The following is a 16,218-nucleotide window of genomic DNA, read 5'->3' on the forward strand; positions in this document are numbered from 1 at the left end:
TTAAAGGGAACCCGTCACCACTATTTTCACAAATACAGGTAGTGGCAGGTTCCTATAGAGCTCTAGTAATTATCTGACACCCTGCTTTTAGCTAAAAATGGTTCCCCTCAGATCCCCATAAAATCAGAGTTATAATCTTGCCTGGTATCTATGCAGCTTTGGAGCGAGTCAACTGGGGCGTGGCCTAATGTCATGTGACCAGGGTGACATCATCAAAGGTCCTTGAGCTACTTAATATGAAAACTATACCCCATGTACATATCTGACCACATAAAACAATCACAGCAGCCTCCATGGACTTCTACTCCTCTCCATGCAGGCTGCTGTGATTTCATGTGATAAAATATGCTGTGATTTCATGACATATATGCTTAGTGTACAGTTCCTAATGCTACAAAAGCTATAGGACCTGCGATGATGTCACCCTGGTCACATGACATTATAGCAGCATACAGAGATAGGGATGGGGAGGAGCTGCTGGATTCAGCCTGAGGAGGCCACGCCCACCTGGACACGCTGTAGCCATGCTTAGTTACCAGATAAAACTATAAAGTTGAATATATGGAAATCTCATTGGCATAATTTTTAGCTACAAGCAGGGTGTCAAATAGTTATTAGAGCTCTATAGGAACCTGTCACTACCTGTATTTGTGAAAATAGTGGTGACGGGTTCCCTTTAAGAGTTTAATCATTTCTGCCTAGGCCTGTATCATAAGTTTTTTTTTTTTTTTAATTCTATTGAATCATGGTTTAAAAGCAATGTCTGCCTTTTGTTTGTTCATTTTCATTGAAATTTAAATTTTTATTTTTTTCAGATTCAAGTTATGTCTGTGATCATAGTGGGTTTTTCCTTTCATTAAACGAAGGGTACCAACAATTTTGTCCATGTGTGTGTATGCTATGGCTATAAAAACAGCTTCTGTGTACATTGGAAGGTGGTCACCACATGCATCTGTAATCCCCAGCTATGAAATTATCTATACACAGGGATCACAAATCTGTGCACAATCTACACCAGTGATGGGCAACCTTTTGAGCTTGGTGTGTCAAAATTCGTCAAAAAACCGAGCATAACTCGGGTGGTGTGTCACCTTGACAAAAAAAACATAATTTTGTTATATTTATAGTTTAAATAACTATATGTATGTAATATGTATAATTATTTAACTTCTAGGGTTCTTTAACCCTAGGTAGTCTGATTGATCCTACCATGTACTGCCATACTACAGTATGGCAGTATATGGGGATTTTCCACATGATCTATTACTATGTGCAAATTGCACAATGTAATAGATTGGCTACAATCAGACACGTGTGGAATTGCTTAGTAACCTGCAAACTTTCTGTCATGAAAGTTCACAGGTTATAGCGAGGGCGCAGGCGCCGCTGTCCACATCTCCTTCATGAGGAGCAAAATTATCGCAATGTCTGGCGATTTGCAAGGTGTTGCGATTATTTCAGGGCTTGTACATCACAAAACTGACACACAAGCCCTGATGACTGTCTTTCATCATACAGTACACTGACATTACTCACTGTATGACTGGAGTGGTTGTCCTCCCTCATCCCTGCTGTGAAGATGGTCAGTGTAGCGGTGGCAGAGGTACAGTGAGGTACAGTGGCAGAGGTACAGTGAGGTACGGTGGCAGAGGTACAGTGAGGTACACTGACATTACTCACTGTATGATGGGAGTAGTTGTCCTCACTGGTCCCTGCTCTGGAGCTGGTCAGTGTAGAGGTGGCAGCTGCTGGGACATCACACACGGCAGCAGCAGTGTAGCCTCTGTCTGTGCTGCCACCCTCCACAACACAACTAGGAGCTGCAGGGGAGTCTCCTATGGCCAGATCACCTCTCCTGCTGTGCCCCGGGATGACACACAGCTCACACAGGGGGGAGGAAGAGGAGGAGGAGGATGGGGAACAACTAGGAGCTGCAGAGGAGTCTGCTATGGCCGGGTCACCTCTCCTGCTGTGCCCCGTTCTGATACCTGGAGACACGAGGCACAGCTCACACAGGGGGGAGGGGCCGGCCCAGGGGAGGAGGAGGAGGAGGGGGGAGTGCTGACAGTCTCTCAGCCTCCGCTACTGCACCGCTACTCAGCGGTGTAGGAGCCGAGGATGAAACTCCCGGGCGGCCGCGTGTCAGTGAAAATGGCTACGCGTGTCAGCACTGACACGTGTGTCATAGGTTCGTCATCACCGATCTACACTATTCCTTTTTACTTTCTTCAAGACAAAGTGTGACAGATAAAGCTATAACATCAACAAGCTGAATAGGAATCTAAGAAGTCTCCAAGAAGCACCACCAGAGTATAAATGTAAGTGATGTATTATTATTTCATGGCCTGATATTCAAAAAAGGCCAAAGGCCAAATGACAATAAATGTGTTTTTCAGTACTCATTTGCATCAGCCTTTGCTACTGCTTTTTCCACAGTACACTGTAGATTTGCTTGCACACTGTAGGGGGGCTCCTTCCCCTATAAAACTATACATATTTGTACACTCACACTTTTATACACACATTTATATGCTTAAATACACGCACATACAGTTCTACACTTATACAAACGCATTTATACACTATTACTCTCATGCACACACATATGCATATCATATAGACATTTATACACTTATACATACAGTATATACACAGAGCAAATATACATTTATTATTATACATAAGCTAGCTTTCTCATTTTGGCTTGTGGAAATAAATGGAGTTTAAACAAGTAGATTTTGTGGAGATAAGTGCCTTGCTAGAATTTTTCTATTTAAATAGCTTTTTTTCCCTTTCTTTGCGGGGTCTGCTGAGGAGGAGGGATTCATGTCCAAAGGTGATAAATTAAAGGATAGCAACTCAGTTTTGAGATTGCTCATTTTGGCTTGTGCTTTTAAGTGGCTTGTGGAAATAAGTGGAATTTAAACAAGCAGCATTCGAAAAAGAAGGAGTTCACAGAACTGTAAGTGCAAAACCCCTGCCCATGCAAAGGGGTTAATAGGTGTTGCGTACTTATCCCTCTCCATGTCAGTAGCTTGCTGGTTTGACTGATCACCTCACTAGGAGGTTGTTAGCATGGGAAACTTGGTAAATACAGCTGTAATTCTCTGCCTGTGAGGTTAAGTGTTAATTGTATTATCCAATTATATGCTCTGTCATTGCTGCGAGGAAGGAGTAAGCTGGTTGGACAAAGGGTTTTCTACCTCACAAGGATAGGTTATAAAACCCCTTGTGGGTGGGAGTACATGGTTGGTCTAGAGCAGTGGTTCTAAACCTTTCTAATGCTGTGACCCCACAATACAGTTCCTCATGCTGTGGTGACCCCAAACCATGCAACTTGCAGTAAAAACACAGTAAAATTGCGGCTCTGAGTAATCTTCATTTTAGATCTCTTGAGTTAAATACTCTTCAATGTTTTGTAACTAGGATATGGCTAGCAAGATTGGTGGAAACCCCAGGACATGCTCTACCACATATATACATGCTGCAGAATTGTTTCCACTTAATCCATTCCCTTCCTTGGTTGAACCTGATGGACATGTGTCATTTTTCAACCATATAAAACTATGTAACTATATACACACCATATCTCTACATGTATACAGTATTAACACACCACATACAAACATACAGCATAATCATACGTACTTACATTAAATACATACAATATCTACACACATACATACAGTACCATATACAGACACAGTAAACACATACATTATATACACACAATGAACTATATACAAACATACAGCATATACATACAAGATATATACATCAATAAATTTATACACTCATGCACACATATGTATATACTCTACTTCATGCAGCCCAGTAGCTGCATAATGTGTGGGAAAAGTAGACTGCAGAAAGTAGTAATGAGAGATTCCTCACCCTTTTGTCCTCTCCCCCTCCTGAATATTCTTTTTATCTTGGCTGTGTACTGTGGAACATATGCACTTTTATAACAGATCATGCTGTGCAATATGCTGCATAATGGGGATCATCTACTAATTGCTGCGTGCTGCACTTTTGTCGGATTGTTCACCTTTTTTCAAGCCTTACATGGCTTGCACAGGTATTTAAGAAGTGTTTGCGCTGGAAATGTGGCGCACAAGATCCTTTTGTGGTACAGCTGTGCTGGCTTCCATGTGACACAAATTAGGGGGCGTGCCATCTGACTGTCTGACCGATTCAGACTGAGTGCAGGATTTAACTTTCAAATTCTGTCGCAAGCTCAAGCACTTAAATGCACCACAAAAAAGATGGTAAACTCCATAGAACCTGAGCGGGGAAGCGACACATTCATAACTTCAGGTGCACAATCTTGGTGAATCACCACATACTGCATTATAGACAGACAATACACTTTCTGTGAACTCCAGCAGCAAATTAAGTAAATGTGCCCCAATATGTATATAATGGTGCACATTCTACATTCTTTAAATGTGGCAGTTTGGGTGGCCGGGCCCCCTGACACTGCAGGGTCCCATGGCAGCTGATATGAGTGCTATGCCTGTAGTTCTGCCTTGTCCTTTGACTGCTTTAATTATAGAACTGTGTAATCATCTGTGAGCAGTTATGGCTAGTGCCCATGGGGATTCCGAGGTAGGCTGAGACACGCCATTGCTCATCATTGGTTCAGGTTTCAGTTTTTCCAATCCCTGTAAAGATTAAAGATTGTTGAGGTAGTCACTTGACAGGCTCTTCAAGAAGTCAGTTAATGGGGAATATATATTCAATGCATTATAGTGAAAACTATTAAACCATTGAAAAGAATATTATAAGCTATAAAATTGCACAGATAATATATAGTGGCACGTTGACCCACCGTTCTTTATGACCGAGGCGCCACTGCCTAAGCAATGACGCCCGCGGTGAATGGGTTGCACAAAGGACCCAGGCAGTAATAACATCACAGCCTGGGTCCAGTGATCAGAGCTGTGTGTGTCCTAGTCGCACACAGCGCCGATCACTATTAGGCTACATTCACACGGACATATAAAAACGTCCGTATACGTACCGTTTTTTTACGGGTTACATACGGCCACATTCATTACGTTCAACCATTTATATTGCCGTTTTTGACACTGGAGCTTACCGTATACTAGCCATATAAAAATATAGAGCATGTCCTATTTTCTCCCGTATTTCAGTTCTGTATGCCCTAAAAGTCTATGGGCATGTATAAAATACGGGTTAAATACGTGCTGCATACGGATGAAAAATGTCACGTATATACGGGCTCATATGGCCCGTAAATACAGGACTGGAGAAATCATACGGTCGTGTGAATGTAGCCTTAAAGAATTGTCTCTGAGCCAGATATTGCCATCTAAAGAACCAAATCAGGCTCGTGAGCCATATTTTCCTGACCACTGGGCTAAACATAACATTACATTAACATTGCTTTTAATCTTATGTTGATAGAATAATGGCACTAATAACAGAGGGCAGATAGATGACATTAGACATTTCCTTAGAACTCTTTTCATAGAACTTAATAAGAGACCCTTTGATCCACCACTATTAGATCTGGTCAGATATGATTGTCCTACTGATGCGCAAAGGCCATCTGATATGAGATTGAGCTTTTAATAAAATGGACTGTGATCTAGACTGTACAGCACTTCATATGGCTGGAGACTCATGTTGTGCAGAACAATTAGCAAACAAGAAACCACAATGATGACATATAGAAGCAATATCTACATATAATGGTAGACGCTCGACTTAAGTCAGAATTAGTACTGAGTGGATCACTGCTTTGGCAGTGATTCCAGATCTCACGTGCCATTTATTCTGATGTATGTGACGTCAACACTGGAGACCAGGAGCTTCTACTGGATCCAATGAGGTGGGGGGGGGGCTCCCAAAAGGTAGTAAATATATTTTGTTTTTTTAAAAATAACGGCATAACTGGATTTTTCCGAAAACACTATTTACCCAATTAGGAGAAATGGGTTTTATAGATCTTGAGATTGTTGTGCAATTATCCTCATATGTAGATTACTCTTTAACTGTTTCTGATTTGTAATAGTGGGTGGTAAGAGAGAGCCGAAATATCGTACACAAATACAGTTAACAAAGGACCAACATATTCCACAAATACAAGGGATTGTACTGTTATAACCAGGGCCATTGTAGGTCAATTACAAGGCCTGGCTATGAAAGGTGGCTTTATTTTGTTGTGCTAATACAAATTATTATACATATATATTCTCTACAGGTGACCGTAAGAAAAAGAAACAAAATACAAATAATTTCACCACAAATGAGCCCTCTGCTGCCAAACGAACTGTAAAACATCTCTTAGCAATGTTCTACCTTATCTCTTGGCAAAGACAAGACTACAGTGTAACAAATACAATAACAACAAGATTTGTCTACTGGAATAAAAGTTAACCTATTAAATGCTGATGGTTTCCATGAACAATGTTTTAACAAAAAAAAAAAAAAAGTGATGCAAAGTGCAAAACATAACCAATCATGTTATATAGGAGACATTTATGGGGGTAATTTTAGCGACTGTTGTACAATGATATGTACTGTACCCTGTAAGAAGAAATGGAAGAGTGAGATCAAAACAACAGCACAGGTAGCCAGAGATATTACAGAGACCCAAGAACAATGGTCTATCTGCCTGAGGTTTAATATTTAGCTACAAGTGGCTTAGCTTAAAAAAAACCTTCTTTGAAGTCAATGTTAGAATCTATTCAAATTGGGACATAAAACCCAGGCTGGAAGTTAATCTGAGATTCACTATATTGAAGGTTGCAATTAGCAATTAAAACACATATCATTCCATCTAGGTTCATAGGTAATCTTGTGTCAAATGAAGAACTAACCAAGGATTATGCCACTATTAATCTTGTTATGAAAAGGGGAAAGCTGGTAGTCACAGAAGAGGTCATTATATCCCCATGTCCCACTAAAAACAAGCAAGGGAGGACTATGCTATCAGGTTAATGCACTGAATGTGGCAAATCTCAGGATCCAATCACTGGGACCAGAGTCAATATGGTCTTGTTGGACAAGTGGGAAATGTTCATTTATCCCATAACAAAAGATACTTGACCAATTATTATTGGATTTCCATGAAAGTGAATGCTGTGCCATCACATGATAGAACACCGGTTGCGACGTAGTGCTCCTTGAAAGCGTATAGCAGCATGTACATGCTTGCATCTTGCACAGCCAATGCTCTTAAGTAGTTCACTGAAAAGTAGCAATATGTGCCAGTTATACTTGGCAGAGCATTCAATGTAGCCACATTTCCAGGTCTTCTTCACGAGGTGGGACACATTCCAACGTGGGATAACACGTCCTCTTTGCAAGTCACGCTTATTCCCAACAATAATAATTGGAGTTTCAGATGTGCCGATCACTCTGTAAAACAAATTTACACAAATGAACATGGCTACAAATTTCCTTTAACTTCATATATTCACTATAAATCCATCCATGTCAGTCAATAGACTTATCAGGTTAAAACATGAACAATTTGTTATTCAGTCCGTAGCAACAGATCAAAGGTATCCTTGATATATAAAAATCTCTTCCAATCGATAGAAATCTGTAGTTGACACAAGGCAGAAGGCCTTTGTGGAACAGTTATGGATGCTTTTATTTGGCACTTTTCAATTATGCTGAAGGTTTTCCCAAAACTGATTTCTTAAAACGAGACCAGTTACTGTAGAGTCACGATTGTTTTTCCATGATATTGCCAATAGGTATGTAGCCAGGAATATTGTTGCCTAGCTACACTATTAGACTTTAATAAACAACAAAGAAGATGTGGATATGAATCTATGTTGCTATAATGCAAACATACACTTAAATATCTGTAGAATAATAATGGGAAATAACACACACACAGTATGTGATCAGATCACCATTTGGCTACATTTCTTATAACAAACTTATAAATTTTACTGCATCGGAAGAAGTCTATTTACTATTGCTCCACATATAGGAAATTATACAGAACCATGCATAAAACCTGCAATCTAGAATAAAAATTTCAAATCAACAATATGGCAAAGTAATCGATTCTTGTGGAGGTTGTATGGTCTCCAAACTGTCCCCAAAAAATGTATCAGCGCTGTATTAGCTTTTTTCAATAAAATTGCTTTATTTCTTATAAGAGTAGGTTATCATAAAATCAATAGATGATAACAAAAATCAATAAGAGTGATTACATAATATAAAGACTAAAAAATGAGTTTAGAAGATGGGATCAATACACGTTTCAAGTCCTTTCCTGGACTCTTCCTCAGTTGCTATCGACAAAGTAACAAGAGTCATTTTAAAGACATTCCACTTCTATCTAAATGCCAAGAAGATTCTTGGTGCAAAGGGTCCATTTCCATAAAGCTGGTGAACAGTTTTTCTTCTTAAAAAATATTTAAGTGCCCTACTCAATTCTGTTTTCACCGTAAGGGTATTTTGGCAGTTGGTTTTCCATTGACATTGCATGGGTGAGGGGATTTGGGAGCTGGTGGACTCTTCATATGTTCTTTATCGCAGAGGTGCCTAACTGCTGGACTACAACTGCTTCCGATTAAACCCATCCAGATGTATGGAACCGATTTTCAATATCCGAAATTTCTACAAATCTTACCTTTTAGTCTTACAATGGGACTGTTGGTTTTTTTTATGCTCAGAAATAAAAGAAGCCAAACACCAACCCGCAGGTTCCCTATTCCCGCAGTGTGACTTCTGATCACCCTGTTGATGTTCCCAGCATGACTAGTAGTCACTATATCACCATTATAACACAGGTTGCCATTTTACAGCAATACAGTACAGTCCCCCAAATGGTAGCAAAGAATATGGTGAAAGAATACATTTTTAAAAAATCTCTTAAATCATAATAAAACCTATATACATTTCGTATCTTTGTGATCATAGTGATCCAAAAAACAGAAGATGTCATTTAGACTATTTTCTTACTAAAAACATTGGGGCACATTTATCAAGCTGTCTGAAAGTCAGAATATTTCTAGTTGCCCATGGCAACTAATTACAGCTCCCCTTTAAAATATTCATGAGCACTGGTAAAATGAAAGCTGAGCTGTAATTGGTTGCCATGGGCAACTAGGAATATTCTGACTTTCAGACAGTTTGATGTATCTGCCCCATTGCATTTCATCTCAGAAAAATATGGGACCAATTGCTCTTGATTACTGTGGATGCAGAATAAATTTAGACTGCACTGAAAGCACTGGAGTGACACCTACTGAAGAAAGCAAAGAGAAGATGGTGACAGTGATATAAAAAGTTTTAAAAAGGCATATGTGTCATAGTCTATATGAAGATTAGGTTGTTAATGTATATTTATATATGACACTATTTTCTTGCATATTATTGACCCACCTTGTTTCCAAGATCTGTTGCCTTATGGTTTTGATGTATTCAAAGCTGTCAAAGCAACAAATGTCATAGACGAGGATGTAAGCATGTGCACTTCTGAGTCCCCGACAGCAGGAATCTGCCCACTCCTGTAACATAGAACATCATGATATTTTTTAGCTGGAATAGCAGGGCACAATATATTTTTCCAGGTGATGGTACCACTGTAAGTTACTATGACAGAAATAGCTAAATAATTCATAGATTCAGTATGAAAGTAAAGAGGTTTTTTGTGTTTTGTTATTTTAGAGTAAAATGTATATTTGCAAAAATGATTGATACAAGTGCCTGAAATTTCAACAAGAATTTTGGGAACACTTTCTATTGCTTGGTCTATTTTCTTCAATTTAATAAACATTTCTAACCACTGCCTTTCTTTTCCATTATTTAAGTTTGGGCCCTTTAGTTGTGACACATTATTGACACTATAACAGACACTGCATGTCATCTTGGACAGATGCAGAATGGAGTGGAGTTAGAATCCGTCCAGCAGGTCTATGCCGTGTTACATAGATGCTGTGCAAATAGGCACTAAGAATTAGTGATGGGAGTTCATCACTAGTCAAACAATGTAAGGCTACATTCACCCCAACGTGTCAAAATGACTGTATATGTGGCCATATATACGGGTACCATATGAATATGGCCATATGAATGGTCGTATTGTGCACCGTATAGTTTTTGAGCTGTATAAAAATATAGAGCATGTCCTATTTTCTCATGTATTTGCGTCCGTATGCCCCATAGAAGTCAATGGGAACGTATAAAATACGGGCAGCATGCGGTTGTGCATTGTATGCTGTCGTATATACATGCAGTACCCAAAACCAGAGGGAGGTGTATTCTGTCAGTCAGCCAATAGTCTGCCATCCATTTTTATATGAGGAGAATTTATTTAATCCAGAATAAACTGTATAGCAATCCAACAAAAATTATTTGGAAAGGAGAAAGGATTGCAAGGTATAAGTAGAAATGGAGAGGAGATTCCGCGTTATAACCACTGGAGCGCAGGTGGAAAGGAGGAAAAGCGGTGTGCTCATGTCTCCAGCAGGAGCACCCACTTTTCCTCCTTTCCACCTGCACTCCAGCGATCATAACATGGCATCTCATCTCCATTTCTACTTATACCTTGCAATCCGTGCTTGATGAAGGTCTGAATTTATAAACCCAAAACTTTGCAAAATAATAATTTTTGTTGGATTGCTATACTGTTTATTCTGGATTAAATAAATTCTCCTAAATTTTTAAACTATAGTTATGCCAAGTTATCTTTTCTCTATATATATGATGTAGTAACCTACTTGTGCACCCATATACTCCGAAACATTGAGTGACGTGTATTTTTTTTCCCAATCCATTTTTATATGGACACTGTGCCATATTTGGACATACGGATGAAAAATGTCACATATATACGGATTCATACAGCAGGGAAATACAGGACTGGAGAAATAACACGTTTGTGTGAATGCAGCCTAACAATGATCCAAAATAACCATCTGTCAAGACAAATTTTCATTCTATCAGTTTATGAAAACTATATACTGTGTTTACTTTAAGCAGTTATTATTTCTAAAATAAATAAAATGGATTTTGAGTGCAGCCTGGCTAGCTCTGAAAAGCTGCTATAAGAATTAGTATAACTGTTGCAGTAGACAACGTAGTTACATGTTTGGCTAGAATATGTCATATAAACTGCACATTTATTTTAAAGGACTGTGGTCCCCTGTATTTGTAACACATAAGGCTACCTAGACCGGATCTCACCTCCAGCACAGACTCATAAGACCTGCTAGAGCAGATCATTAGATTTTTCCATATTATTCAGCCTTGCAATTACAGAGAGTGTCCTACATCATTCTTTTCTTCACTCACTCCCCCTGTCACTATATCCCACGCACTCCTCCTTAACAGGCATGCTGATGAGGGAAAGGGTCATCCCTGCTGCCTCAGGGTTTGTAGCACACACATCTCAGCGTGGGAAGTTGCTGAGGGATAGAGAAACGGGGGTGGCAACTTCAAAGAGTGTGATGCGACATGCCTATGGCGGGATTCCCCCTGTCTGAATCTGCAAATGTTATGTAACCAGTCAGATCATAGACAAGCTAGCTTAGGAAAATATTACAAGGTGAGCAAGGATGGGAGGGGGTACTTGAAAAAGAAACGAAGATATTTACTATGAAAAAACAGAGATGTGTGGTGCGTGCACACAAACTTGCGGGATGTGTCAGCTTCTACACTGTGATATTACATTGGGGGGAAGCAGAGATGAATGATATTATTATACTCTACACACCTAGTTTCTAGCTCACTCGAGCACATCTTTTTACAGAATAGTAAAAAGAATGTCACTTATGTAACATCTCATAATCAATTTATTTTGGTTCAGACCCGATACTACATTTTCTATTTGCTAGGATTTTATATCATCATTTATATTAAGTCTCTATTATCTGCATAAGATTGTAAGTTCTTGTGAGCAGCGCCATCCAATTTTTGGACTGATTATTTTATTCTGTAATGTGTATTTTCGTTTATGTACCCTATGATTTGTAAAGCGATGCAGAAAATCTTGGCACTCGATAAATAAAAACCATAGATTATTTTCAGACTATTTAGAGAATAGAGAATGCGTTCTATCTTTCTTCCGGTTTCCCATTCCCTTTTAATTCATTCCTTTTTTTAACTCAAGAAGTGTGATTCCTGATACTATTTTCATTTTGTAAAGGTATTTTTAGAGCCATCTTTGAAGTTCTTTAGTGAAGTCTATGGATAAAAACCATCATGGAGCAGCACGGACCCTCAACATAAGAAAAAGCTGTGAATGTTGGAATATGTTATTACCGACTTAAAAAAAATGTTTGGTAGCAACAATTAGAAACTGTGCTTGCACACCGCTAAATACTCTCCAAGAGCCATGGAGTGGCCAAATCCACTGTACCATTACAGTGTTACTCCGCCTACCAGGTAATCTTCGGCGCGCAGCTCCTGGTAGCTGTGCGCCCTCGTCCGATTCCCTCGGCATCTTTGGCCTTCTGCGCATGCGAAGTAGCTCCGGCCCCGGATCCGCGGCCGCGCAGCCGAAGGCCTGCGTTCTGCGCATTCCCAGAAAGCAGGGGACCCGGACGAGGGCGCGCAGATACCAGGAGCTGTGCGCCGAAGATTACGTGGCTACTGGGGCGTGGAGTAGCCGCGACTAGTAGCCTCATGTCCGGCTACTCCACGCCCCAGTAGCTGCATAAAAAAATTTGCATATACATGCAATAAAGTTTTCTAAAAGACACCCGGGACATGAGGATTAGCCCAAAAAAGGGCTATCCTCACGTCCCATCCATCCACCTACCACCCCTTCTACCTTTATAGATAGAATCGGGGTGGTAGGTTCCCTTTAAGCTTGTACTAACAAGTTTGGTATAAGGGTGCATGCACATGGACGTATGGGGGGCGTATATACGGCTGCAAATTTACGCCCGTATGTCTATGGTGCCCGGGCTCGGTACAGTGAGCACAACGTGTGCTCGGCGCACTGTGCTGTGGCCGCAAAAAAAGGCGGTGTGCCGCTATTCACCACGATTCACCATTGCGCCACTATTCTGTATTCTCCTCCTCTCCAGCGTGCCGGCCGCAGGTGAATGGACACACGTTCGTGTGTATGCACCCTAAGATTGTAATCAGAAGTTTACTTCAACAGTAAGTAAATTGTTACTCTAATCTATACTATAAAGCAACTACATACATGATTGTTTTAATATGACACTACTTTATCACAAGTTGACTTCGACCTCTAGGGCACCCAACGATTAAGAGAATGGACTCACTGTGAATGTGCAAAACCCCAGGTATGGAGCTACCTCTGCAGAAAATTCAATCTCAGCATCAAGGAGGTCCCAGAGGTCATGAACACATAGAATATCATATGCCATTACTTAGGAGGAGATTAGTGCAAAGGACCTGTAACCAAGTCCAAAATGCTGAGTCACAACACTCATTAGATTCATGCTGTACACTTGATAGCAAGAGCTAATTTACATAAACTTGGGGTGGGGCAATCTAAGTAGAGTGAATAAATCTAAACTATATAACAAAGAAAAACACCTCAGGTTTCAAAATTGTTATAGATATATGAAACTGTTTCTGTTGATGACAATTACTCAATAACTAGCCCAGGTTACCAAACTTACTTGAAGGGTGTTGACTGGAAAAGATGATATGGGAGGGAAGTCCATGATTTGAAGTTCGTGGACATGGCCATTCATGACAACAGCTGGTAGGAAGACACGACGAGATTTGGTGGGGACACAGGTCTCGCTGAATTCGTTGTACATAAACTGACGCACAATTGCACTTTTCCCCACTCCTTGGGCTCCGAGTACCGCAATCTTGAAGGTCGTAACCATGCCTCCCTGGGCCGGTGGTGGGTAATTCCCTCACACGGTCCGTGGCGTTGGCAAAATGGTTGCACTGCGGCATATTCCAGAGGCTGCAGGCTCAGCCACATTCAGGAAGCATCTCCTTGAAGAAAAGGAGGCTATAAAAGCAATAAAAATAAAAACAATAATAGAATTATGCTAGGGAATAGCAGTTGCATTTTATACATTACCAGAGCAGGTGTTGGACCTCAACCTGGGTGTTTAACCCCTTGCTCATTTTGGTAATTAATAGACCTCTGTCGCCCATTGGCATGTTAAAGCAATGATACAGCGTTTTTTTGTATGACAGACTATACTAGTGTGATACACTAAACTAGAGAAGTGTTGCAGTGTATTATTTGAGCAATCACCTGATCACATGTGAGTGTTTGTGGGACAAAGTAATTGCGTTATATTACAAAAATAGGTTTTATGTAAAAATAAAGTTTTTTGTAAATTCCACTATATTTAGATTTTTTCCAGCTTCCCAGTACACTGCAAATAATATTAAATTGTACCACTAGGAAGAAATATAATTTATAATATAATAATAATATAATAATAATAATAATATTATAATGCTATAAGTAATCCTCCACAAACTGAGGATGATGAAGGTAGTATCTACGACCGAAACGTCACTTTTTGGATGTTTGCTATGGGATTTCAATAGAAGATCCACTTTTTGCATAACAGTGTGACTTCAGTTACATATTCTTCTATAGTACAAAGGATTTGGTCCTGTGAACTTTCTAAAAGCCATTGTGCAGTGAAAACCCTATTTCACCTTTCATATTAGTGTGCTGGATGATAAATCTGTCATAATTTCACATGGTCTAGTTGTAATTTGCACCGATTTGTTGGTTTATTTTTCGCCAGAAAACCTGGACAAAATTCTGTTGAGTCAGCGTTATTTTTTCACAGACTACACCCCTTTTGTCGAACGTGAACAGGAAAGGTGTACAGTGTAGCTGCTCTACACCCTGTTTAACATGATGGGGCTATGAATGTAAGGAGTTCAAAAGCGATACAGTCAAAAGGACCGGTCGATGGATCATATTTGACATTTTTGTTTATTTACATGGTTTTAGGGAAAACAGAACATGTGATAATAGGTGATAAGTGAATTACACTTACGATCAGTCTATTGTCTTTCGGTCTCTATTGCTCAAAGCAGGAAATGTCTAATAATTCTTCAACGTATTCAAATTGAAATCTGCCTCTCCTTCCCAACCTCTTAATCCTCCCCCTTCCATTCACAAATGAATTGTAACTCGGAGATTACAAACTGCCAAGGGCCCTAGGCTGTATGAATATTATAGCCATTTTAAGGCCGGATACTAGAATCATACTTCTTGGAGAATGGAGGATGTGTCCCTTCTGCTTGCTTTCAATCGTTGGTTTCAGGACCTTTGGAGGTCCAAGGTCCTGAAATAGCTCTTGCGTACACGTGTATTAAGAGCAGGAACAGATGTACATGATTTCATGGGTAAAGGTTTATTAAATTATATTTTAAAAATTTGGTGGGCGATTTAAGTGGCTATAGGCCCCCTAGAAGGCTTGGGCCCCAGGCTACTGCCCCACCTCCTACATTATAACCCACGGGAATGGCTAGTGAGGAGTGTCCACCTCTTACCCTCGGGAAACCCCTCTGTAATGCATTGATTTCAAATTTTAAAAAAACCTTCCATGTCACCCATATCTCCTCCTTCCATCACTTCCATCTCAGGACGACTGCCCACTTGTCACTGGCCACTCCCATGGGACTAGAGATGCAGCTCTGCATACAGAAAGGTAAACTTTGATCCAACCTTTCTTTTGTTTGGAAAAAGCCAGTTTTACTATAAAAACTATTTGGCAATGTGCACACTATTCTCTATGGAGACATGGGAGAGCCAGAAAAAGGGCTCCTGGTGACAGAATACTCTCTTACACTTAAAGGGAACCTATCAGTACTCAGAGTCTCAACCTACATATTAGTAGTACTGCATCAATTTCCACTGTATCAGCTAAAATTACACTCTGAACTGCACATCATTTTCTGCAAGTTTGCCCAAAGGCGAGCACCTACTGCTTGTGCGCAACTGGAAATCCTTTCCTGATCACTTAAATACAGATGAAGAAAATGGCAAAGATTTAATGATAGTAAAGTGTTAATTTTAAAGTGTTAAGTAAAGTGTTAATTTTATTTTGTTTTAGGTGTTCATTTAAGAAGAAAACAAAAAAATGGTAGACAATACCCAGAGCTAACGTTAGGAGGGCATTTGTCCAGGGCCCACTGCATGTGGACTTTTGTGGGCAGAGGATGTAATTGCTCTTTTAATAACCCTTGGTTGAATGTCCCAGGGAAGATGCCTTTCATCCTGTCTATATATATACATTCACCGGCCACTTT

At 39.9% G+C, this 16,218-nt stretch overlaps 1 protein-coding gene across 2 annotated transcripts in view; it reads right to left on the reverse strand.

Annotated features, from left to right (window-relative positions):
• Nucleotides 1-6,118: 6,118 nt before the first annotated feature.
• Nucleotides 6,119-16,218, reverse strand: part of RASL10B (RAS like family 10 member B) — a 71,800-nt gene continuing 61,700 nt past the window's right edge. For both annotated transcript variants that reach the window (XM_072136384.1, XM_072136385.1), the window contains exons 3-5: nucleotides 13,596-13,942; nucleotides 9,379-9,503; nucleotides 6,119-7,389 (exon numbers count right to left, since the gene is read on the reverse strand). In XM_072136384.1, the coding sequence (XP_071992485.1) occupies nucleotides 7,119-7,389; nucleotides 9,379-9,503; nucleotides 13,596-13,811 (612 nt within the window). In that variant the 5' untranslated portion in view covers nucleotides 13,812-13,942 and the 3' untranslated portion in view covers nucleotides 6,119-7,118. The remainder of the gene's footprint in view (nucleotides 7,390-9,378; nucleotides 9,504-13,595; nucleotides 13,943-16,218) is intronic.

Source organism: Engystomops pustulosus, chromosome 2, assembly GCF_040894005.1.
Source record: "Engystomops pustulosus chromosome 2, aEngPut4.maternal, whole genome shotgun sequence".
Taxonomy (NCBI): domain Eukaryota; kingdom Metazoa; phylum Chordata; class Amphibia; order Anura; family Leptodactylidae; genus Engystomops; species Engystomops pustulosus.